The 27,212-nt window shown below is 41.4% G+C and overlaps 1 protein-coding gene across 1 annotated transcript; it reads right to left on the reverse strand.

The window, feature by feature from the left end:
• LACTB2 (lactamase beta 2) lies at positions 1–24,272 on the reverse strand. The gene is made up of 7 exons (XM_060116105.1): positions 24,080–24,272; positions 17,768–17,931; positions 12,564–12,690; positions 6,759–6,937; positions 4,687–4,835; positions 892–973; positions 1–229 (listed from the first exon to the last, which is right to left on the reverse strand). The coding sequence occupies exons 1-7, from the start codon at positions 24,199–24,201 to the stop codon at positions 186–188; spliced, it is 867 nt and encodes a 288-aa protein (XP_059972088.1). The 5' UTR covers positions 24,202–24,272; the 3' UTR covers positions 1–185.
• Between the last annotated feature and the right edge of the window lie 2,940 nt (positions 24,273–27,212).

The raw sequence follows: 27,212 nt of genomic DNA on the forward strand, positions 1-27,212 counted from the left end.
TAGGTGAGACAAATAGCTAATATTATAGGTGTAAAATGTAATTTACATATTTTAGAATAAGTATGATGTTATTTTAAAGTATATTTTCAATGTTCCACATGCTATATTCTCTGTAAATAATTAATAGTTAACAAAACATACCATTCTCTAAAAACAAAACAACAAAATCTTTCTTTAAGCTGAAACTAAAGATGAGCTTTCCATTTCTTCTCAGGATCCATGTTGCTAACTGTGGAAAGAAAATTACAGAGTAAAAGTTTAACAAAAGATGAGCAAATCACTAGATTTTAAGTTATCTTATAACTAGAAAAAGCATTAATTCCTAAAATAATTTTGTTGCTCAATATAAAGTTGGGGTTTTTCTTGGGGGGGTACATATAAAGATGTTGCTGAAGCTTCTACACAAAGTCCAACTTTGCACCTCTTGCTTTTTAAGGCTCAAACTTCTAAGACTATTAACTTGACAAATTAACTTAACACTAGGTAACAATTATAGAGTTACTGCTTTAATATCTTCGAGTTTGCCACCTTTACTGCTGCTAGACCTTTGGATGTTCCAAAATCTTCTAATCGATACATGTAAAATTCTTCGTGGTTGTGTGGTCTGCGAGAGAAGCTCTCTTCCTGCTACATGCCCGTGACTGTCATTCTGGTGGGTGAGGACTGGAACCCCCAAGCGAGATTCTCATTCCTGTGGAACCTTTTGTTCTAACTTGTGATCCCCTGGCCTTTTGCTACTGACCCTTCCTAGTGACTGTCTCTCCAACTTACAGTGACCTTCAAGGGAGAACTCTGGTGGGTGGTGTTTTTCCTCAAAGCAAACTAGTTCATTTGTTAACAAATATTTTAAGTGCTGGTAATAAAAGAACTCAAATTTGGAAGAATACTTACATATCTTTCCTTCCTTTTCTAATTTTTTCAAATGAACTACGATGTTATGTTCGGCCATTTTATGTAAATGCTCAGGAGTATCCTAAAAGAAAAATGAGAGTGAAAGTAAAGCATTTCTTTTTTAAAAAAGAACAGAGTTAATCTTTTTGAAACTTTTAAAGAAAAAAGGCAAAATAATACAGTCTTAATTCAAATACAGTTTTATAGAGTAATAACACTGTTTCATCTTATATATGTCTTGCTTTGAGTCACTATATTATTAGAAATATACTTATAGGCAAAACAGACTGTAAGCTCCATAAAGACAGTACAGTAGTAGCATCTGTTCACTACTGAATACCCAGTGCTTAGCAAAATGGCACATAGTGGGAACTCAGTATTTTATAAATGAATGAATAAATAAACATAAAAATCATTCTAGGTAGTTTTGATGATTCTACAGACAGTTGGCCCTATGGTCTATTTATTAGGTTACATGATAATGTCTTTGCACATTTTTATTAAAAGTATGTATGTTTCCACCTTAAAACTTACAATTTTACCTTTATTTTTGTCAAGCTAGTAATGTAATACTGGCAACTATTATCTGAATGGTAAACAAAATAAATATTCCTTTTATTCTTTTTTCTAAGTATATATTTTTAATTTTATTGGAGTTTACTTGATATACAATATTAATGTTAAGTACAATATGGTGCTTCACAGTTCTTAAAGGTTATATTCCATGTAGTTATTATAAAATATTGGCTTTATTCCCTATGTTGTACAATATATTTATCTTCGTAGCTTATTTTATACATAACAGTTTATACTCCCCTACCCTTTTATTGCTCCTCCCCCTTCCCTCTCCCCACCGGTAACCACTAATTTGTTCTCTATAGCTGTGAGTCTGTTTCTTTTTTTGTTATATTCACTAGTTTGTTGTATTTTTTAGATTCCACATTACAAGTGGTAACATACAGTATTTGTCTCCTTATATTCTTTAAATAAGAATTTTCCTGAAGTCAAGCTTCTTTTTTCTCTCACTGTTGCGGCCTCTCCCGTTGCGGAGCACAGGCTCCAGACGCGCAGGCTCAGCGGCCATGGCTCACGGGCCCAGCCACTCCGCGGCACGTGGGATCTTCCCGGACCGGGGCACGAACCCGCGTCCCCTGCATCGGCAGGCGGGCTCTCAACCACTGTGCCACCAGGGAAGCCCCAAGCTTCTTGACTAAGTTTACTATCTCCATTTCTCAGCTCCCTGAAAATGTTTTGCAAAGATCATTGAATTATATTTTAATCAAAATTCAAGGAATTCTTTTCAGTCCTCATTTTACCTGAAATCAACTGGCTAGTCTCTCTGTTTGGAAGAACTCTTCTCTTTTCCCTTGGTTATTCTACCTCTTATGATTTCATCTTCATCCTGGATATTCTTCCCTGATTTCTCCTCAATACTGATGTTCATGATGAATTGTATCATTGATTCTCTTCTCTTTTTACTTGACCAACTTGTCACCGCAACATCATGTGTTAATGATTCCCAAGCAGAAACCTCCCACCCCAAACTCCCCGAAGCTCCAGTACCATATATTATATCCACCAGTGTGATTTTCTAGGTCTAATTATATGACTCCCTGCCTAAGATCCTTGGGTGGTCATTCCCAGCTTATTGGCTGAAGCCCAAATTATTTTAGCATGGCAACCAAGGGCTTCCCCTGACCTGCCATGCCTGCCTTTCTTGCCTCATTTCCTGGGACCCCCTCCCTGCCCATCTACAATATACATTCTGGGCTCCAGTCAGATGCGTTTTCTTTGTGGGTTTTCAAACACACACGATGCTTTTGTGACTCCCAGTGTTTGAACACATCTTTCCTTCTGTCTAGAATGACTTCTCTTCTCCTGTACTCTGGCCTTACTCCTTCTTCAAGATCCGATTCAATAATTAAGTTTCTGAAGCTTTTCTGGACAAGCCTCATCACCCTGCATCTTCACCAGGCAGAAACGACTCCTCTTTCCTTTATGCCCTGACGTACTATGTATGGGCCTTGCAGGAAGCTTGGTGTGATAGAAAAACAAAAGATTTGAGTATCTGACTTCTGACATCTGAGTGTGTGACATCTGCTAGTTTTGTGCCCTTGGAGAACTTACTTAACTCATACTTTTTAAGTCTATTTTTAATCTGTTAAGTTGGAATAACAATACCTTTATGCAGTGAAAATTCAAGGTACTTGAAATTAAGTACTTCAAATTACAATTGTAAATGTGAAACATTTAGAACACTGTCTAACACATAGTAATGTGCTCAAAAATGGGAGCTATTATGATACAGCCAGAATTACAAGAATCTGTTTAACATGTCTGTCTTTGCTAAACCACGAGTCCTCTGAGGGCAGGAATCTGTCGTCATCTCTGTGTCTCTGCACCTAGTCCAGTGTGTGGCACATGAAGGCATTCAGTAAACATGTGTGGAATGAATAAATGTCTCTGCAACACCTAATGCTGTTCTATATGTGACAGGTGCTTCACACATGTGTGCAGTGAACACATCTCTGAACACGTCTCTGAAAGCAGAACCAGCATTTCTGAGGCCTGCATAGTCACTGGATGACCCATCTGTGAGGGTTATCAGAGAGTTCTGCTGTCTGCACTTGGGTTAGAAAAAACCACCCATGTTTCAATGTATAGTCTGGAGCAGCTAAACTTTAGTATTATGAGGAAATGAACTCTTTTGCAGAATTTAGACATTTACATTATTACCCTTTTGCTCCTGGCACTTATTACTGTCAGCCCTTTTAATCATTCATTCCTCCCTTTTTTTTTTTTTTTTTTTTTTTTTTGCGGTATGCGGGCCTCTCACTGTTGCGGCCTCTCCCGTTGCGGAGCACAGGCTCCAGACGCGCAGGCCCAGCGGCCATGGCTCACGGGCCCAGCCCGTGGCATGTGGGATCTTCCCGGACCGGGGCACGAACCCGTGTCCCCTGCATCGGCAGGCGGACTCTCAACCACTGCGCCACCAGGGAAGCCCATTCCTCCCTTTTAAAACAAAGCACATTGAGATACCTGGTTTTTGATAAATTAGGCCCATGGGACATTATGGTCCTTTGCTAATTGAAACCAGGTTCCTTTTCAAGCTCATCTTTAGTTATACTCTCAGGTATCTTATGGCCATACAGGTTATGGTAGTGGGAGTTTTAAAACCCAGATAATCTTATTCCATTCTTAACCCCGAAGCAGGTTATCTAATAAACACTTGCTGAAAAACTGAATTATACTGACGGATTGCCACACAGCGCTGTCATACAGTGACGTGCTCAGAGGCCACTGAGCGAGGGGCCCTTTCTCTCTGTACTAAGTGACTCTACTCGTGCTCTTCTTCATGGCCTTTCTCCTTTTAATCTATTGTTAGCATTGCTGCTACTTCTCACTGCTATTATCCCAGCAGCTGTCTCTAGCAGGTCGCCCCTTACTTGCTGCCGGTCAGGCCACCGGATCATCAAGATGGCTAGAATAATACACGAATCATAACAAAGATTAACCGCCAGGCTGTTGGCAATGGTCCCCCCTACAGAGTGGAGTATAAAAGGCTTAATAATGGCTCAGGATGGTTATTTCTGTTCTGTGGGCCAGTGTTTGTCTAACTTCTGTGTTCTAGAAAGTTGAGATTGATGGTCTCAAATCCATACGAGTGACATTACTTAAAAAATTAACAGACTCATTCTGCTCTGGGATGTGATGAGTTTACCACATCTATCGTCAACTGAATAGATTATTCTATTAAAATTGTGGCTTTGAACAAATAAGATAAATGAAAATTACCTTGTAAATAACTTTTACAAGATCCCTTGCTGTGAATGACTTTTCAAAGTTCTCATGAAATAATGTAAGAATTTGCTGTTCTCGGATATTCCTGTGAGAGATGTATTGTAGAATTTTAGCTTCGGCATTATGGATTACTGGGCCATGTCCTGCATCAGAATAATTACAAAAATGATTTCAACCAGATAAAAAATTTTAAGTACAACTGAAGTTAATTTACTCTATTTCAAAATATTTCATATAGTATATTGAAAAGGCATACTAAATACATGACAAATAAGAATTATCTGGAAAACTATACAGGTAATAAGAGATTTAAAAGTTACATATAATGCCAAAAAACATTAGAGAATTATATCAAAATCTATATATTATTGTGTTCATTAAAAGTTAGAAAATAAAAATTTAACAATAAAAATACAGCAATAAAAACAGTAACCACAACAGTATCAATAGGTAATATTTACAGAGTGTTCATTATTTGCCAGACATTGCTCTAAATGCTTAATATACATTATTCTTACAAGAATCCCATGAAGTAGGGACTGATACTTTAATTATCCTCTTTGTACAGCAGAAACTGAGGCATAGGGAGGGTAAGTAATCTGCCTACAGTTACACAGCTAAGAAGGGGGTGGAGCTGGGATTCTGATTCAGGAGCTTTTAACCACTCTGTGCTCTTAACCACTATGCTATCAAAGATTGAAAAGGGGAATGTAAAAGGTAGCTTCATGTAAGTGACCAAGAGCTATTAAAAATTCACAAGAACCACAGGAGAACTTTAAGAATCTTATGTATAGGCCAGCAATTCAGGAAAGTTGATAACCTGGAAAAGTTATATTGGAATTTACTCACTCTTTAAGGCAGTGACAATGAATATATTACACAAATCTGCAAGAGGGTTGAGAACAAAATACCAGAAGCAGACAAACCTGTTAGGTAAAGAGCATGGGCTTTAGGATACCGACTATCATTTACTAGCTGTGTGGCTGGGATAGTCTATGAATCTCCGAGTTTATTTCTTCAGCTACCTGCTTCTCTGGGTTTTTGTGAGGACAGCTCTGTGAAGGTCCCTGCACAGTACCTGGCGGGTAGGGTAGCAGGCTTTAATATATGGTAGCTATGGCTACAGACCGTCATTGACATATGAGCTCCTGCTGTGCCAATAAGCCAGTTCACTGGATTTACTGAAGCCAACACTCCAAGAATCTGCACCGGGCAGGCTCTCATTAGCTTTGCTCCAATGTGGGTGCATCAAATGTCTACTGTCTTCTCTTTCAAAATAGCTGTCATCCTCCACTCCTTTTATGTCGCAATATTAATCCAAATGCCCAGCCTCACTGTATGTTTTCTATCCCCTCAGCAGTGGGAACTCATGAGAGAATATGAAGGTACTGAAGACACTGTATTTACAGATCTTTCCATGGCTCTTCGGTTAGGAACAAGTTGGAAGGACTTAAAAAATTAAGTAATCGAGTCTCTTTTTCCTTCTGGGGGCCTCTTGTTAGGTACTGTATCTTTCTTAGCTTTCAGGATGGAGGAGAGATTTGTATTGTAAAGCAGGGCAGTGATAGCTAATATACTAACAACAGGTTTCTTTTTCTGGAGAACGGAAATAAATACACAATTTTACAGTTGATATAGAAGCTACTGATATTTCCATACAGTGAGTTAAAAAACTAAAGCTCAGACATCAAATGTTACACAAGGTTGGTTACATGGCTAAAATGTAGTCCACAACAGAAATCAAGTTAACAAAACTAAAGATAGCTTACGGAATGAAAAAAATTTTCTTGTTCCAGTAAGTTTATTTCATTTGTTTAATAGTTCTATTAATAGCTGTGCAGATGTTAAAAAATAACCCTCATATCTTTTAAAAAAGTTATTAATACAACTCTCGGTCTTCTTTTTAATTGTATTTCTAGACAAGACTTAGGGGTGTAATTTAGAAAGAAGCAATTTATATGTATCTCTTCAAGGCTGAAACCACAAAGAACACACACAGACAAACCAAAATGAATCTTCTTCATCATTTGACACAAATGGTTTGCTAGATTAATAATATTACCCACCTGGATATATAACTTTAGCTTTGATTTTTAATAACTCTTTCAGGGAGCTCATATAATCATAGAGGTCTTCAAATATGGTTGTCCCTTCCCCTAGGATGCAATCTCCAGAGAAGAGAGCATTTTCCTCTTCTAAAAGTAGGGCCATATGATCATCAGTGTGGCCAGGTGTGTATATAACTCTGGTTGAAAGAAGAAAGAAGAAATAGTAACAATTATGAACTCTTAGGCTTAGAAGAAATTTTGAGAAGTAAATTGTTTTCTGTCTTTATCTCTGGACAAGACACGAATAAATGATGTCAGTAAGTTTTTAAAATAGCTCCTTTTCTCTTGTGGCCCACTGCAAATTATCATCAGAAAATTCTCTCCTTTAGCTAAATCAAATTTCTCACTCTGAAGTGCAAATTTAATACTTTTGCCACGTCTTCTTTCTTATTTTCTAAGTAATAAGTACTGATTACAACAAATTTGGAAAACAGAAAAGGAAAGTACTTGAAGGAGATAAAAATCACCAATCATTCCACTACTCAGATAGTGTGCTCTTATTATTTAAGAACACATTTTCTTCAAATCGATATATGTATGTATATATGTGTATATACAAACACACACACTTTATGGTAAGACTATGAGAAGAAAGTGCTTTCATATGTTGCTGGTGGGAGTGAAAAAATGGTATAGCCCATATGGAGGGGAATCTGGCATTTTCTAGCAAAATTACATATGCATTAATCCTTTGACCTATCAATCCCACTGCTAAAATTTACCCTGGAAAATACACCTTTACAAATACAAAAAAATGCATACAACTTATTCATTACATTATTTGTAATGACAAAATAGTAGGAACAACACAGATGTCCACCCATAGGGCACTATGGATAAAGTATGGTACATCCACACAATGGAATACTATGCAGCCATCAAAGAGAATGAAAAGATCTCTATGAATTGAGATGAAGTAATTTGCAGGATATACTGCACCAGACATTGCACCTTCAGATTTCCATTTATTTCAGTCTTTATAAAATTCTCTTAATGGAAAAAAATTTCAATTCCCTGGAAGACTATAAACAGCATCTGGTACAGTTCTTTGCTCAAAAAAATAAAAAGTTTTGGGAAGATGGAATTACGAGGTTGCCTGAAAAGTGGCAGAAGGTAGTAGAACAAAATGGTGAATATGTTGTTCAATAAAGTTCTTGGTGAGGGGAGAAGGAACTGGAGGAAAGTAGTCAAAAGGTACACATTTCCAGTTATAATGTAGGTACCAGGCATATAATGTACAACATGATGACTATAATTAACACTGCTGTATGATATGTAAAAAAGTTAAGAGATTAAATCCTAAGAGTTCTCATCACAAGGAGAAAATTTTTCTTTTCTTCTTTTTATTGTATCTATATGAGATGACAGATATTAGCTGAATCATACTACATGTAAATCAAACCATCATGGAAAAAAATATGTAGGTGTGGATGTATATCCTATCTTATAGCCAATCCTATGAACAATCATACATAGAATGCATTTATGGGCAGAACCCAATCTTTTTCAGGGTCTGCAAATTGCCTTATCCGTCAATGTGCCTGCAACGCCTCCTTTATTATTCCCCTCCCACTCTCCACGCCAGAGCTCAGTTATGGCTTTCTTTGATATTTTCCAGGCTGAAGGCAATTAAGATTTCTTAAACCAGGGGATCAGAAATTCCAGTTCTTCAGTCACCTGCGTGGCTAATGCTTTAACTTGCATAAAAAAACGGTGTTAAAATTCTCTTCACATAGGCAGGAGGGGAAAAGGAACTGACATCAGAGGTGCTTTAGGAGAGATCTGAGGAACTGCAGGGGTGGCCTGCCCGTGCATCAGGTAGAGCACAGATCTAGCGCTGCCACTTCTGTGACAGACAGACTTTGTGACGATGGCTGTCTGAGAAGATTCAGAACAGTCAACAAAAGCTGTTGGACTGATTGTTCTCTGAGAAATTAAACTTAGTTCACTGGAAAATTCCTGAAAGTTACATCCAGAATCAAATCCTTACTGAAAAACCTTGCTAACTTTCTACTAGTTACTAAAGGGTTCTTGGTGGATATTATCTCTCTGTTGTATTTTTTTTTTTTTTTCAAAATTGGCAAGCAGAAAAGATCAACTGGTCATCAACTACTTGGAGACTTAGTAAATTTTAACTTTCTTCTTATAGAACTTTCGCTTAACCGTGAGTCTTCTTGTTAATATTTAAAATAATTGGGTTTTACTGACTTGATAAAAATGGAAATTGGAAGCCACGGTCATCAGTAAATTGAATGTTTTATTCAGATTTTAGTGTAATTAGAATTCATATTTTGGGGCTTCCCTGGTGGCGCAGTGGTTGAGAGTCCGCCTGCCGATGCAGGGGACGCAGGTTCGTGCCCCGGTCCAGGAAGATCCCACAGCTGGGCCCGTGAGCCATGGCCGCTGGGCCTGCCCATCCGGAGCATGTGCTCCACAACAGGAGAGACCACAACAGTGAGAGGCCCGCATACCACACACACACACAAAAAAAAGAATTCGTATTTTGGGAAAACATTATTTACAAAGTCTTCTTAAAAAAGTGAGTTTACTTTTTTTATTCTCTGTATTAGTTTTCCTCTCAAATCTTAAAATAGATAGGTTCTCATACTTTATCTTCATCAGAATGCAGTAAAACAAAACTTAAATAGAATTCAGATAATATGGAGCTCCTTGGCATCAATTCACTCCATGAATGTGAGACAGTATTCCACTGAGAGGGGGTGGTGACAGGAAGCAAGATGTGGGAGGCTTTGGGGCACTGATACTGTTTCCTACTTTTTTTTAGGTTGAGAAAAATCTTTTTTTTTTCTTTAATTGAGGTAACATTGATTTATAACATTACATATGTTTCATGTGTACAACATTATATTTCTACTTCAATATACCTTACAATATGCTCACCACCAACAATTTATTTTCCATCGTCACGGTACAGTTGATCCCCTTTACCCATTTCACCCCCCCACTTCCCCTCTGGTAACCACTACTCTGTTCTCTGTATCTACACCATATTGTTGTTTCTTGATCTGCGTGCTGCTCACAGGGTTTGTTCAGTTTGTAGCAACTCACCGTTGCACACGGATGATAGGTATGCTTTTCTGTTTGAATACTCTAATAAAAAGCTTAAAGTATGTGGTCTGTTCATGGCAGATGGGTGGCAGTAACTTCCAAGGACTGAATATTCTCTCTTTTTTTTTTTTCTTTTGCGGTACGCGGGCCTCTCACTGTTGTGGCCTCTCCCGTGGCGGAGCACAGGCTCCGGACGCACAGGCTCAGCGGCCATGGCTCACGGGCCCAGCCGCTCTGCGGCACGTGGGATCTTCCCGGACCAGGGCACGAACCCATGTCCCCTGCATCGGCAGGTGGACTCTCAACCACTGCGCCACCAGGGAAGCCCAGGACTGAATATTCTCAATCTGCAATTAGGTATAGATCTAATATCCATAATTCTGTGATAACCGATAAACCAGTACTGTTATACCCACGCCTGTGAGACAGAAGACTCAAGGAACCACCTACTGTCTTGACCCCTTTCATTTTCACTAGGGCTGGTGTGTGATGGGAGAAATTCTGTATTGTCCGAGAATACCAAATACTTTTTGAAGTAGCAGCTATATGATGTTTGTTTTCCTTTGGTACCATGAGCAAATTATACGAGATACTATCATATTTTCAACAAGAGGATTTAAAGAACATTCCCAGAAATTAGTTGGTTTATAAATTAAATTCTGTTAAAATCACTGCATACTGAGAAAAAGGGAACGCTGGTTTGAAAGGTGGCATGGATATCCATGACTTCATTTTCTCTTTCTCATTCTTCTGTTCATTTACTCGCCTCTTTGGAGCTAGTAAATTTACTATGTGTAGGATAAATACCCATTACCTCCTAAGTGCCAGGGACTGAGGATCTTAAGATGAATCTGGGACCTGCCTGTGTCAGAGTGGCTAGCTTGTCATCAAACCTATTCCCTCTTTTTCCTGGGCACGAAGCTAAGCTCTATTTCCCTGTCTCTGCACAGTCAGGAGTGGCACATGACTGAATTTATAGCCAATGCAAGAGATGGCCGGGTCTGTGAAAACCTTCCAGGTAAGATCCCTTTCATGCTCTTTCTCCACCTGCTGGGTTGATGGAGGTGAGCACGGCGACCTCGGAAGCCAAGGACTGAGGTTAATGGAATCACAAGATGCACGGAACCTGAAACCTCACTTACAGGAGGGTCACTCACTAGTCAGCACCCCGTTTTGGACTTTATGTGACTGAGAAGTAAACTTCTTTCACGTTTGAGCCATTATGCGTTTCTGGGTTGGTTGACCGTAGCGAGTAGAATTAACTAATATTGTGAAGCTAAGGAGTTGATTACCTTTGCAGGTACTTACATACAAAAAAAACTTACAATACAGTTTAATACAAAGTAATAAAGGTTATAGGAAAGTTAGTGGAGGGAATAGTGAGTTATGCCTGGAAAGGGTTCTTGAAGTAAGTAACATGTGGATTAGGTCTGAAGCATGAACAGATAAGAGTCTGTCAGGGAGACGAGTTGCAGGGAAGGGGCAATGCCTAGTACAGGGGAAGGCACGAGCAAAGGCACGGCCGCACAGAGTGTCCTTGCTAACTGTGCCTGTGAGGGGAGTGATGAGAGCGAAGACCAGAGAAGTCTGTGGCCAGACTGTGACACGGTGAGGAGAACAAACATTACCTTGTGTGCAGGGAGGGTTGTTCCAGGTTTCAACTGACACGGGGAACGAAGGTCAGATTGGAAAGCGGGGAGCCTGCAGACAGGAAGACTGAGCAAGAAGTAGTGGTCGTGGACGTGGAGAAAGAGAGGCGACATTGCCAAATATTTCTGAGGTGAAGAACTAACCTGATTAGACGGGGAGGGCCGCGGGGAGGGACGCAGGGGAGTACGTGGGTGAAGAGGAGTCAGCTTCTATCTTAGAAGGAAAAAAACATCTTAAGTACTGAGAGAGTAGATGTTCTGAAGTCAAAAAACAAGTACAGATTGTGGGGGAGAGAGAACCAGAATTAGTTCAGCTTCAAAGCTGACGAGTTTGAAACATCCTTTTGAATCCCTCAGATAGGTCACGGGGGCTTATGGGTCTGGCCGGCAACGTGCTGACTTTAGGGATGGGTCACCTCCTGGAAGTGAGAGCACGAGAGAACCCTGAACTTGACTGATGGGCAGAAACCCCTAAATCACCCGAGCAGGAAATGCTCATCTATTTTTTTAAATTTGAATTTTATTTATTAAAAGAAGGTAATCAACTAATTCAAACAAATAATTTTAAAAAGGCAGATAGGGCTTCCCTGGTGGCGCAGTGGTTGAGAGTCCGCCTGCCGATGCAGGGGACGCGGGTTCGTGCCCCGGTCCGGGAAGATCCCACGTGCCGCGGAGCGGCTGGGCCCGTGAGCCATGGCCGCTGAGCCTGCGCGTCCGGAGCCTGTGCTCAGCGAACGGGAGAGGCCACAACAGTGAGAGGCCCGCATAACGCAAATAAATAAATAAATAAAATAAAATAAAATAAAAAATTAAAAAAAATAATAAAAAGGCAGATAGAGTGAAAACTCCTTCTCTTTTCCCGTTTCTCAAGCAACCCAATTTCTCTTCCCAGAGAAACCAATGTTAGCAGACCTCTGGATCTGCTGAGGTATTTCCCTGAGGTATTTTCACTCAGACAAGCAAGTATGTCTTGTCTTTTTACAACACGTATACACAGACCCCTCCCCCCAGCCCCGCCTTCCCTGTCTCAAGCACGTTCACGTACCTTAGCGTGGCGCCTTCAGTCTTAATCACATCTCCGTCTTTCACATAAACATACTGTTGCTCTCCATCTCCTACAGTTTCTTTTCTCTCGGGATTCCGTGGGAGTTTTTTAATGCAGTATGTACTGTCTAGTCACAAAACATGTAAAATATATTAAGTCACACTTTAAATGATAATTTAGCCTTTTACGAGATCAACTTCTAGAGAGCGAACACTTGAGATTGGCTGCAAAAAATCTTAACGGTAAGAGGCAACAGAAAATGGGATGCATTGTGGCAGCGTATCTCTGGGACGGTAACTATTTCCTCCACCTTAACAAAAGAGTTTTTTTTTTTTTTTTTTTTTTTTCTTTTTGCGGTACGCGGGCCTCTCACTGTTGTGGCCTCTCCCGTTGCGGAGCACAGGCTCCGGACGCGCAGGCCCAGCGGCCATGGCTCATGGGCCCAGCCGCTCCGCGGCATATGGGATCCTCCCGGACCGGGGCACGAACCCGTATCCCCTGCATCGGCAGGCGGACTCTTAACCACTGCGCCACCAGGGAGGCCCAACAAAAGAGTTTTTTATTCTCTCATGTCCTTCCAGGTCTACATAAAAGCCTTTGTTTTTTTCTAGTCACTCCTCTTTTATATAAAAATTTGGAAGTAGCACTTCACAGTCTCAGCTAGGTTTGAGATCAAGATGGGTGTTGAATACTGTATAGCACTGGGAACTTTACTCAATACTCTATAGTAACCTATATAGGAAAAGAATCTGAAAAAGAATAGATACACGTGCATCTATAAGTGAATTACTTTGCTGTACACCTGAACATTGTAAATCAACTAGACTCCAATAAAAAATAAAGATTAAAAAAAAAAAAGATGGGTGTTGAAGAGGCAGTGATACCAACACTGGGAACTGTTCCCTATCTAGGTGCCTAACATAGAAGAAAAGAGGTCATGGCATCATAGCAGTACTTAATAAGAAAAGGCTAATAGTGTAAAGTTCTTTCTGTGAAAGCTGAGACCCGGGGCTAAGAGACGAAACCATTAAAATAAATGGAACCCATAGTACTCTCACCGACACAAAGAAAATCAATTACTTAACCAATCAATAGCTGAGTGGCAATCATCTAACCAGTATACTATGTACAGTGAATACAAGGACCACGACACCAAAATGCTTAAAAACTGTCACAGTTGGGGGAAATAAAACACAAACAGGCAACAATTAGAGAATTATACTCAGGCCCACTTAAGGGATACTAAATGGACAATTCAGCTAATAAAAGCAGCAGGTGTTTAGAGAAAGGAGAAACAATTAGAAAGGGATTCATAGATAGGATAGAACTTGAGGTGTGACTTACAGGATGAGTAGGATGGCAAAAGGTTCAGAGAAAGACCTGTAGGTAAGGGAAACAGGGTTAGTAAAGGCCCAGAAAGGAGGATGAGCATGGCATAGGTGCCAGACAGTGCTACCAACCTGCCTAGAGCAAAACCCTGGCTGGAAAGAGTGGGACAGTAAGGTGAGCTCAGATCATGGAGGGCCTTGAAGTGCCTTGCAGAGAACAGGGGGATTTAAACTTTACAGTATGTGGCTACCATACACTCTTTAGTAAGAAACTGAAATAGTGTTAATAGGTGGATTAGCATGGCAGCTGTAGGTGGGGAGACTGGAGAGGGAGAGAGCAGAAAGACCGGGACAGGGTGACTGCAATAACCCTGCTGGAAGGTAATGAGCATCAGGGCTAAAGTGGTATCAGTGGAAACGCAGAGGGAGAAAAAGACATGCCAAGGAAAACCGACAAGATATAGAAATCCGGCTAGCAGGAAGGATCAAGGATAGAAATAGCGCAAATATAATAAAAATAAAACAACAGCAACTAGACCTTCCCTCTCCAGCGCCAAATTCCATTGCTTTGCATCTTGAGAGGCTGAAGCAAAAAATAATACGCTATTCTGGGAACTGACGTTACACGGTAAGGCTGTCTTCATTTTAGAGTGAGCTAGCAACGTGTTTTTGTTTGGTTTTATTTGTAATCTGCATAATTTTGTTTTTCAGTAAAGAAGTGGAGATACTGCAACCCTAGTTGGGAGGCAGATGATCCTTCCAAAAAACTCACAACTATCTCAAAATTACAAAACAAATGTCACACTATAAAATAACTCCGTGTCAGTTTTTAAAATTATGTGCAAATTTGAAAACACATATCTTATTCACAATAGCAATCTACACAGGCAAGATGGAGAAGGGCATGCTGAAATCAATCATATGATAGTAATTACTATTTTAAATAAAAGCTTATTGAGATGTAATTCACATACTATAAAATTCACCCTTTTGAAATGTACAATTCAGTTGTTGTTGGTTTTTTTTAGTGTATTCAAAGAACTGTCCAACCATAACCACTATAAAATTTTAGAACATTCCGAAACCCTATACCCAGTGGTACTCACTCCCTATTCTCTCCTTCACCCAGCCCTTGGCAACCACTTATCTGCTTTCTGTCTCTATCATGTAATTATTTTAACAGGAGGAAACCCTCAGTCATTTGTTAAGGTTTATGGATTATAATATCATTGCCAATGCTAATTATTTAAGCTGATACAAACATGTGATATTGCTCATGTGTAATACTTTCTAACATTCTAATTGAATAGCAAGAAGCAAACATCTGACTCCTAGGACTCGGATGTTAAATACATGGCAAAGGCCCAACTTCAGCCGCGAAGTAATAATTATTAGATAACAAAATATATTTTACAAGATTTACCCAAAACCAAGCCAAAACAAAAAACTCGAGCACCCTGGGGCTATACAGTTCTCATGTCTGGTAAAATTCTGGCTCCCTGTAAGCCACTGGGAGTTCCCAAATCACACACTGATCATATTTTAAATTTTTGCAGGCACATTATTTCAGAGTTACCGTAACTTCCCATAGAAATCTTATAAATGGCATTCATAATTTTGGTGTGGCCTGTAAAAACACAGGAAGTCAGCATTGTAAAGAACTTGAAAAATTCCGCCATACTAATAGTTAAACAAAATTATAAAAAACTTAAACTATTAAAATATGGAATAAAAAGAAATTATAAAGCAAAATGGAACAAGAATGCTAGTGATTAAGGATTTAGAGAATGAAGAAATACATGGAACTTTTGGGGGGAGATCCTGAAAGGTACCTCTGAACAACTTCAGTGCTGAGGAACTCAAGGTCTGCATATGTAGCTGGTCTAGCTTCAATAAAGTTCAGAACGGAACACAACAAGCCACTTCTCAAACGAGTATTAAAGTTTTCATGGCTATAAAGCAGTGTCAAATTTCTTTCTGATTTTCTTTAAATCAACATAATAGGTAATCTATCATATAAATATTCATTATTTGTAGGGAACCCCAAACTATTTTAATTTTTAATTTAAAGAAAGTGGGTCAGATGTCCAGTAACAGGTGAATGGATACACAAATGGTGGTATATTCCTACCATGGATGACTACTTGGCAATAAGAAAGGAACAAGCTACTGATGCATGAAACGGGTGAATCTCAAAAACAAGATGCTAACGTGCAAGAAGCCAAAGAGTGATGCCGTATCCTTCCATTCTAGGAAACTTTAGAACACAGGCAAGACTAATCTATGGTGATATAAAGCAGATGAGTGGTTGCTGGAGCTGGAGGGGGAATCACTGCAGAGCAGCACGAGGGGACCTCTATTTGGGGCAGTGGGAGCGTTCTTTATCTTGACTGGAGTGGTCACATAGGTGTTTGCCAAACTATACATTTTATGGGTACATTTTATGTATGTAAATTCAAGCTCAATAAAGCTGATTTATGAAGGAGAGAAAGGGGGCCCTAAACATTTCAATTTTTCAAGCTGACCTGCATGCCAAAAGAGCTGCCCAAAGCTAATTAAGGATCCTCGGCATAGTTTTTTAATTCACAAAATTTAATGATGGACAAGAGAAAGAAAGGTGAGGACAGGTCAGACTAAGACAGAATGATTTCCTGCGGAGGGCAGTCCCTTCGGATTGGAAGAAAGGAGGTTAGAGGGTAAGAGAGTGAGGGGAGACAGGTCTTTACAGTGGGCCGCCTGGTGATATTGGGGGCTGTGCCTGAGAATATCTTGGTGTCCCAATTATAGTCTCAAGGCCTAAAAAGATAATTACAAACATTAAAAAATATGAGTCGAATGTCTACATGCATCCCTTTTGTGAATGAACGTTCTTGACCTCCTTGTCTTTCCTGTGCCTTGGACACACACAAAGTCCCACCCCAGTCTCTGCCCTGGCAATGCCCTCTCTCAGGGCATCTCTGTGCCCTTCTCTTAGACACCGTACAGCTCACCCCCTCTCCCTCCACCCCAGACACCACTGCTACCACCCTCCTCTGCTTTACTCTCTCCCCCCTTGCCTTCATGTAGCTTCATTTTTCTTCATAGCACCTGTCACCATCTGACCTAAGATTCATTTACCATTTACCTTCCCAACTAGAACGAAGCTCCATGAAGGCGGTCTTTGTTTTGCTCACTGCTAGGTCCTGTGTGCTAAGAATGGCACCTGGATTTAGCAGTGCCTCCAGTATTCACTAAAGGAAACGAAGGGTGGATGGGTGGATGGGTGGATGGATGGATGGATGGATGGATGGATGGATGGATGAATGGATGGATGGATGGATGGATGGATCTACGTGTGTGACAGTGGGATGAGGGAATAAGGGAGATGGTAAGGTGTCAGTACTGAATAGGTTTCAGGGGCAGAGAATTATCAATACAATGATCTTTCCCCAGTATTTCAGTTTACTGTGGTAATTGCCTTATGTTATGGAAGACGTGAGGTCACATTTAGAATGTGGACAACAACATACCACCTCACAATACTCAGGCCAAATGTCAGCACAGTGCCCGGCACACAGTAAATGCTCAACAGTAGTTAGTTACTATTAAATATGAAATATTAATTGTCATACAAACTAAATTAAAACTGATCTTCATCACTGGGCAAAGGGGAAAAATAAGAGGGAAAAGAGATCTGAAATAGAAAACAGGACCTTTCTTTTCCTCCTCTGTTAAACTGGGGATAGTGTTCAAGTTACAGTAATTTCTGAAAGTACCAGTTAAATATGTAAGTAAGCTAGTAAATGGTTTACTAGCTTACTTAGCTCTGTTAACCGAAGTAAATTATTCCGAAGACGCGGTCTTCTTCAATGAGCTTAATGAACGTTTTCTGTTTACCATTATTGATGTTTTTACAAATATCTCCTATGCCTCCGGTATGATCACGGTGCCAGTGGGTCACTATGATTTCCTGGATCTCTGTGTTAAATTCTGTCAGAGCCTGCTTTAAACAGATGATATATTCTGGAATTGCTGGTTCTCCAGTGTCAATGAGGATTCTCCTGAAAATTAAATGGAAGATAATCATACAGTCAGAACACAGAGTCTGTATCAGCATATTTCTCACACAGATGATTTACATTACATTTAAGAAACTGCACAAATTGCCTTGCTTCCAACGTGCTTGAAAACCAGCTGTATGTTATTTCAGCTTAACTATAATCATCTCACCTTCAGAAAGTTCTCTGAAAAAAACTCATAGATAAATGTGAGTCTGAACAAGTTATAATAGCAATGGTATTCAACACTTACACAGCACTTAAAAGAAATAAGGCACTGTTCCAAGGACCTGACACATTTTAACAATTGTATTTCTCGTAACACCGTTTTGAAGTAGGCATTTCATTATTATATCCAGAAATTAAGGAACTTGCCCAAGGTTACTCTGCAAAGATAGGGCAGAAGCAGCATTTGCACCCAGGTATTCTGGCGCCAGAAGACGTGCTTTTTATCCACGCGGCCTTTGAGGTCTTTTACAACATCCTCAAATGTCTCGGAGATATGAAAGCATCTGATTCGATGGTATCCCTAAGGAAACCTAGTCTTCTGCACTAAACACAAAACGGATCACCGAAGTTTTACACGGGCTGCCTTATGTGAAAGTGCAGGCAGCAGGGAAGTGTCGGGGAGTGTCTAAGCTGCTTCCTTTCTCTACTCAGAACACCTCATTAGTTATCTTTTTCTGCTTGTGGTTCTGAACCCACCTTCCACTTTGTTTGCCCTTTCTCACTATTTTATGGGATGATGGTCTTTCTCTCTGAAGTTTTCTGCAAGAAATCAGGGTGACATTTTCCTCCTCCAGAACCAATTCACTGACTTCTTAAATTCACGCTGTTTCACAGGAATCCCTCCCGAATTCAGGCTGGGGGAGAGATGATTCATCTTGATGCAGTTTCAGTCATTCTATTTGTGTATTAATTCATCAATAACTGTTTATGAACGATCTGCTATGTGCCATGCCTTTCTTGCAAGACAAAAACCCATCTTGCCCTGGAGAAACAACCTGATTTTGTATGTTAATGACGACATCTGTAACAGCAATTTTAGTACATGAACGATGTTGCTGACAACAGCAATTTTAGTCATCTGACTCTGGTGGATGAATATTTAGGTAGCACAGGACTGAGGGCAGAGGGGGACAAGAAAGGGAATAAAGTTTTGGACAGAGAGATTAGTCATAAACTCGGTAAGGAAATGTGGCTTTAGGGGGACTCGGTTTCACAGTCACTTGTCCATTCAAGACACACTGTGTGTCTCTGGAGGAAGTGGACTACATGGGAAGCACCTAGAATCATTCCTCATGTGGCGTAAGTACAACCTCAGCTGTAAACTGGAAAAAAAGGTTGTTCCCTCCTTAACAAACAGCAAGTCTATCAATGATGTCTGTGAAGAGTTAGTGCAGAGGACCGGACACTGTCATCTCCAGGTGGGCTGTGTCCTTCACAGCCCAGACAATACCCCATCTTAGGATGGCATTTTGCAAATGTGAGTTATGCTAATCCAGGGGACAAGAGAAGAGTGCAGAAGAATCTGTACAGGTCTGTGACCAATTTATTCACCAGAGCACAGGGCCTGGCATGCAGTAACAATCTGCTATGTGAATGGAGAAAAAAATTCTTCAACTAATGGGAGTTAGTGGCATCAACTTGCTCAATTAGGTATTTTCTATCAACACTGAGATAGCTATTAAATGGTCTCTGTCAATTTGCTGTCCCTCTTACAAAATCATTAAGTACTTTCTGAGCACCTACTATAAACCCAGTATTGTCTGGATGCTATAAGGGAGGAAAAAGTGAGTAAAGTAATAGCTGACGTGCTTTCCCCGTGCTAGAATTTAAGTACTTTAGATATGAATTTTCACTTAAATTTCACTGAATCCTCATAACATCCGTCTGAGGTGGGTACGATACAACTCTCATTGCAGAGATAAGGAATCTTACGCTTAGTGAATCAACTGTCTTGTCCACAGCCATGAGCCGGGTACTGGGACCTGATAATCAGAGCCCAGCATCTCAACCCCAACGAGTCCACTAGACTGCCTTTTCCTATTAAGAAGAAATAGTATACTCACCCTCAAGGTATTTACAATTTTAATAGTAAAGATTAAAACTCCATCTTTTAGAGGTTCTAGGCAGAGGAGGAATGTGGAAATACTCTTTGGAAGATCTGGCTATTATTGGTCCATTCGAATGTTTACTGAATCCCTCTGTACTGGGCACCACAGTAAGTCTGAGAGCTTTAGGGAAATTCATTTGGCGTCTATAGGCTGATCAGAAAGAGGAAGGAAGACTGGTTAAAACTGCAGTTATCCAGCAGTAATAGAATCCTAACAGAGCAAATGAAGGGAAAAAGAGAATGCTCATTCATTCAGCAAATATTTACTGTACTATGTACAAGGCTCTGTGCTAGGTGCCAGAGATATAGTAATAAATAAGTCTTCACTGAATTTATAGTCTAGTGGGGAGTGGAGTTGGGGAAATACATTAAGCTTCTTCCTACACACAAAAAATCATTTTATTATTGACATAAGGGCCATGGCAAGTATGGAATGCTAAGGCAGTGTATTACATTAACCTAACACAGTGTGAGGCGTCAGGGAAGGCTTTATGGAGGAAATGTTATTTTACCAGAGCTCTAAAGGATGCGTGAGGTTGGCTGGGTGAAGAGAAGGATAAGTGGGAGACAGAGAGGAAAGTAGGCATGAAAGCTCTGAGGCCGGGTGGGTAGAGCCCGTGTGGCCGGATGGGAGAGAACCTTGACTCAGGGTGAGGACAGATCTCAGATAAGAATATCACAAGGCCTTCTAGTTTCCATTTTCCAAAAAATCCAACTCTGTTATCTTGGTGAATCACAAAGTTTTCAGTGCAGCCAGACACATCTCCTCTGTGACTTCTGATGTCAACTGAATTGCGACACCCTTACGAAACCTCTCGACAGGGACTAGATTAAAATCTTTAATTATACGGTTCCAGAACTCTAGACTTACTCTTCATCGGCCTCGTCAAATGGTAAATTATATATCCATTTTGGGGGCTATATGTTTTTTGTTTTGGGGGGATTTTTTTGGCCACACTGAGGCTAGTGGGATCTTAGTTCCCCAACCAGGGATTGAACCCAGACCCTCGGCAGTGAGAGCATGGAGTCCTAACCACTGGACCACCAGGGAATTCCCTGGGGGCTATGTGATTTATGGTATCTACAATTCGCCAAGCCAAGTGAAAGCAAAACTATTGTTAAGTGTGTATTTTTTCTACCAAGTCCATAGGAGACGCCTAGTATATTGCCTGAGTCACAGTAGGCACTTAGAAATGTTTCTACTATGAATGAAGGCTTTCTTTTTTTTATCAAATAACATTTAAAAGAGTCAGTATGAAATATTATGTCTCCAAAAACTTTAAAAAAATACCAGAGGTGTTTTATTAAAGGGCAACTTAAGATAAGACCAAGTCGTATTACTACTTTACAAACAGACCTCATTTTAAGCATACTGCAAGGAAAAAAAAGTTTCACGTTTCACCTACGTGTAATAATGTCCCTTGAAATGTCACTTTGAAGCTCCTCCCATCAAGGATGGCAGTCTGTTTCCTCATCCTCTGAGTGTGGACTTACACTGGGTTTTCCTACTGAAAACAGACTGACGTGAAAGTGACGGCTTGCCATTCGTAAGCCTCAGCCTCCAGGTCTTTCCGTGCTTCCTCTCACACCACTGGAACCCTGAAACTAGCCAGTGAATAAGCTAGGCTACCCTGCTGCAGGATAAGAGACCAGAACACAAAAAACAAGAACCCCACAATACTCCTTTGGCTACGTGGGGGAGAATGGATTGAACAGGGACAAAAGTAGACGCAGAGAAGCCTGACTATTTCAAAAGCCTAAGCAAGAGTTGTACTGGCTTGGACTGGGTGACAGCGGTGAAAATGCTGAGATCTTCTTAATGGCTTGGATGTGTGTATGCAGGAAGCAAAGCAAAATGTCAAGGAGGGTACGTAAGTATTTGCCTTGATCAAACGTGGGGATGGGTCTCTTCACCAAGATTTGGATGACTGGAAGAAGACCAGTAGGAAACAATGAGTTTCAAGTGGCTGTGAGGCTCCAACTAGAGATTTAAGAAACCAGTTGGCTATCCTCATCTGAAGATGAAGCTTGGATTTGTCTACACTGGAGCTATAAATTTGGGAGTTATTAATGAATAAAACAGGTGAAGCCAAGGAAGTAGACAAGATCCCCTAGGTAAAGAACATAACAATGGGAACAGAAGAAAGAGTAGGATTGCCTTGTGAAGGGCTCAAACACTTAAAATACTTGGTAGAGAGCGTGATTCTATAAAGGAAATTGTATAAGAGTAGCTGGAGAGGTGAGAGGAAACCAGGAGAATGCGGTGTCAAGCAAATCAAGGAGGGAGTGGTCAACAGCATCAATAGATATTGAAGTTCAAATAAGATGGAAATGGAAAAATGCCATTGGGTTTAGTGATACAGGAGACAACTGTGATCTCAGTGGAACAGATGGGTACCATTATCAGAACCACTTACTTGGACCCAACTAATATTCAGTTCTAGCCACCTAACATCTACTTTATACAGCAGAGCAGCAGCATCTGTACATTAACTTATTCTAGTTCAACTACATGGGTTCATCATCACCCCTCTCTCACCTATGAGTGATTCCACTGGCCGTTCCACTCCCTAAGCTTATGTGGGTAGTAGTCTAAGCAGTGTAAGATGGAAGGCCGTGAATCTGCTCTTCCCTCAATCAGTTTCAGGTTCCTCATGTCTTTTAGCACCAGCACCTTGCCACGCAGTGTGTGATTCTAGTGTTTAAAGACACAGTATGGATTTTTCATACAACATGGCGCCTAAACCTAAGCCGACTTCTTCATCTGGTTTTCAAACAGAACCCGCCATCTGTTTCACCACTGGAAGAAAAGCAGCCTGTGCTGAACTTACTGAGAGAGTACACTGATCTCCAATATAGTGTTTTCCTGAGAGACTTTCTAGGGTAATTTTGACTACATGCAATTTTCATATTAGGTACTGTCTTTTAGAGCTCATTTAAGAAGACACACTGAAAAATGAAGAGCATACCTATGGATTTCCTAGGGTGAGGGAGTCTCAGCTAACCCAGACTCTACGTCAGATATCAGGTATTTTTTCTGCTTAATTTTCTGTTCTCCTCGATTCCGGAGGCAGCTTAAAGCTCTGACCCTGCCTTGTTTACCCTGGACTCAACTTGTTGCTTTCTGCTTAATGTGCAGTACTTCCAGACCCTCCATCCTGCTGCTTCTAAAATTGTGATTTACTGGAAAAAGGCAAATACAGTGGATACTTCAAATGAAAGCCCAATACACTATACTTATTAAACCGTTTTTAGTAATCAACTATATTTTACTAATTGTAACACGTCCGGACTGAACAATTAAATTCTGGGCTCAAGCGGAACTCTATCTTATTTTCATTTTCTATTATCTAGAGTATACTAAAGACTAAGTACTACACAAAAATTGCTCAATGCACTTATGGTGCAGTAAATCACATGTTCCCATTTCTGCATAATTCCACTAAAACAGAGTGCATCTGAACAAGAGAAAAATCTTAGAAATACAGAGAGGTTATTCCCTCCGCGGAGTAATTTAAATAAGGCCACACAACAGCAACAGAAACAAAGTTAGTCAGCTTCTCTTTCCCAAGAGCTAGGGGGCTCTTCAACAGACTCGAGCAATTTGAAGCAAGAAAATCCTGCCCTCTGCTGCTGAGTTAAGAAAAAGGCCTCAGCACAACGAATCGCTTTTGCGAACCGAAGTTAAACTCCGGGCCAAACACCAGCGAAAGTCAGGTGTGGAAAGCAAACGCTTTCCAGGATTAACTCCAGGCGATTTTAGTTTCTCAACAGCTTAAACACGCGCATCCTGGCATTCAATATCATGCAAAGTAAATTAGGTCTCAAAACCACGAAGTGGTTTTTTTCATTAGCCAGCTGTAAGCTAGAGGGTTGACCACCCAGGGTGGTCGTGATCTGGGGGTGGCGGGACACCGTGGTGCCGGCTGCGGGCGCACAGCCTCTCCGCCCGCGGCGAGCAGCCCTCGCAGCCCCAGCTCCGGGCGTCCCGCGGGTCGGTGTGTAGGATGCGGGGTGCGGGGGGGAAACGTTTACCTGGGGCCGGTTCCCACCAGGTAGGTGTTGGTGCCCTGCAAGGTCATGGGGCCCGGGTTACAGCCCAGGACGCGAATCACCCGACTGGACAGCCGTTCGACGCGCTGCAGGGCGGCTGCCATCTCCACCTCTGCCGCTCGCCCGCGCTGAGCGAGAAGAGCCGCTGGAGCGCGGAACAAGCAACCAGGCCGGTGGGGGTGGGGTGGGGGTGGGGGCAGCTGCCACGTGACGCCGCGCGTGCGGAGCGGGGCGTGGCTCGGCTACTGGGCCAGGGGCAGCGGTCACGTGAGGCGCAAGGAAGGGCAGGGGAAATCAGCCGCTGTGCCGCGGGCGGGGCCCGCGAGCACGTGACGACGCGCGAGCGGCGCGGGAAGGGAGGGGAGTCGGTTGCTGCGCGAGGGGCGGGGCCAGCAGTCACGTGACGCTGCCCGGGTTTCGCGGGCAGCAGCGCGAGGGAGTTCGCGGACGTGTGGTGTGAGGCGGCCCGAGGCCAGGCTGGGTTCCCGGCCTTCGGGCGCTGCCGCCTGTCATAGAAAGTGCTGCCTTCGCAGTAGTTTGTGTCCAGGCAGGCGAGTTCATTCAAGTGCACGAGAGACCTTTTAACCGGGGAAGTCTTGTGATGGAGCGAGGGGTTTGGGGTTAGTTACTGAGGACGAAATCCCCGGAAGGATCGCTCGTCGGGTTCTCAGGCGAGGGTGAGGGGGGGGGGTGTGTGTGTCCTGTGTGTGTGTCCCGTGTGTGTCGTGTGCCCTGTGTGTGTGTCCTGTGTGTGTCCTGTGTCCGTCCTGTGTCGTGTGTCCTGAGTGTGCCCTGTGTCCTGTGTGTGTCCTGTGTGTCTTGTGTGTCGTGTCCCCTGTGTGTGTGTGTCCTGTGTGTCCTGTGTGCCCTGTATCCTGTGTGTGCCCTGTGTCCTGTGTGTGTCCTGTGTGTGCTGTGTCCTGTGTGTCCTGTGTGTCTTGTGTCCTGTGTGTGTCCTGTGTGTCGTGTGTCCTGTGTGTCCTGTGTGGTGTGTGTGTGTCCTGTGTGTGTGTCCTGTCTGTCCTGTGTATCGTGTGTGTGTGTGTCCTTTTACAATAAACAGCAGTAACGAAGGTTTATTTAGCGCTTACTGCTGTGCTGAGTGCCGCTCTCTCATTTAAGCTTCCCAACGTGAAGAGGAAGGCACTATTTTTATGCCCACTTTACAAACGCAAGACGGAGACTTGGGGACTTGCCCAGGTGAGCGTTCTGGGAGCCCAGCCCTGCGTCTGAAGCCTTGTTGTCCCGCTGCCTTGCGCCAGCACCTGCCCCGTGCCCGCGGGTTCAGGGAGCTCCTCTCCCGCCTCCCGCCGCTCACCCGCCCAGAGAAGCAGGGCGGCCTGCGTGTTGGGAGCTTGGGTCCAGGACGTGGAGGAGGCCTTTTCTCATCCGCTGAGCGTTAACTACCCCAGTGTTAACTAACCCTCCCCATTAAAAAAAAAAATCGAGTTACAGTGTACTTAAAAGGAAATACACGGATCCCATGATCGCTTGTATCCAGTTACAGCAATTATGTAACTGGCACCCCAGACCCCTTTTTCAAAACAAGTGAGAACTTGACACATGAGATGCCTGTGGTTCTACAATTTGGACGTGCATTTTTTTTAATATACAAAGATTAATTTTATTTTTATTTACTAGCAATAAACATGGACATGCATTTTTAACATCTTTTTTTTGTCAGGAGTTCCCGAAGAAAGGACTCTTGCTATTTATACAGTATTTATTTTACAAATCATCAGTTTAATACTCCAGATTTCTTGAAAACACACCTGGATTATGTGTGACAGATTTCTTTGCCTGTGTCTCAAAGGTCTATTCTTCATGTGTTTCAAAAACCTTCATTGAAATAATCACGTAAATTATCCCCTTTGCAATGGGAAGGCAAGCAATAAGTCCTTTAAAAATTGCTTGGAATAACCATCAAAATTCCCGACATCAGGTATTTTCAGTTTACCAATATTTATTTATTTGTCTGTTAACAGGCAAGAAGCTATTTTCCCTTTCTAAAAATTATCTGCTGGAAAGTCAGCAAACCTTTGAAAAGAGGGTGGAACTAATTACATGGGCAGCTCCATTCTCTTGTCCCTTAGCTTTTTTTTTTTTTTAAATTAAAATTTCCCTTGTGCCTTCCATCAAGATTTCATTGAATTCATTGTCAAGCTCCTCACTGGATAGATGAAGAAATGGGCCAAACAAATAATTTAAAAGTTAAGTGACTTGAGTAGAGTCATAGAAGGAGAGATTAGACACTAGCAGAAGAGGAGCAACAGAGGGTAGGTAATGAACTTGGTTTAGACTAGTTTAAATTGAGGTGATTGTGGGATATCCCTATAAAGAAATCTACAGACAGATATATGGGTTGAGCTCAGAAGAAAGATACAGGCTACAGAGAGGAAATTGAGTCTTTGTGAATATGTTTAGCAATGAGACTTGAAGTTTAAGTTCCTCCCCAAGAAATAAGACCAATGATTTTTACATTCTGTTCAGTTACATTTACAATAATTTATCCTCTACCTATAACATGTAAAGTACTGTTATGGGTGTGTGTTAAAATGAATAAGATAGCTTTCTAGAGGTGTATTACCAGGAAGGAGATGTATATGATCTTATTTTAAAGCATATGTGGGTAAATCCTAGAGAAGTATAGCTGAAGTGATGGGATTGCAAGGAGGAAGGAGAGAATCAAATTGATTGGGAAGATCTCGGAAAACTTAGAGGGGGTGGGGTTTGAGCTGATTCTTAAAGACTGATAGAACTTCAGGAAGATGGAGGGAGAAGTAAATAGTAAATAACCTTGAGCAAAGGCTTGGAAATAGAAAAACTGTAGTGTTTATTTTCAAAATGGAAACCAACAATCATATGTTCTTGGGGCATAGGGTTTGAGAAGGTATATACAGTTTGAAGAAATAGGTAGGCTCTGTTAATGATAAGTTCTTTGAGTATTTCAGATTCAAAAATCTCTCTCTCCCTTTCAAACATGAATTGTCCACTTAGATATACTGTGAGGCAAATTGTATCTTCTTAAAACTTAATTGATAATACAGTAAAGGCTTGTAACCTAGTCAACCTGTAAAAGGAGCCATGTAATTCCTTCCCCGAAGGTGATGGTTAA

The sequence above is a fragment of the Mesoplodon densirostris genome, chromosome 13, assembly GCF_025265405.1.
Source record: "Mesoplodon densirostris isolate mMesDen1 chromosome 13, mMesDen1 primary haplotype, whole genome shotgun sequence".
Taxonomy (NCBI): domain Eukaryota; kingdom Metazoa; phylum Chordata; class Mammalia; order Artiodactyla; family Ziphiidae; genus Mesoplodon; species Mesoplodon densirostris.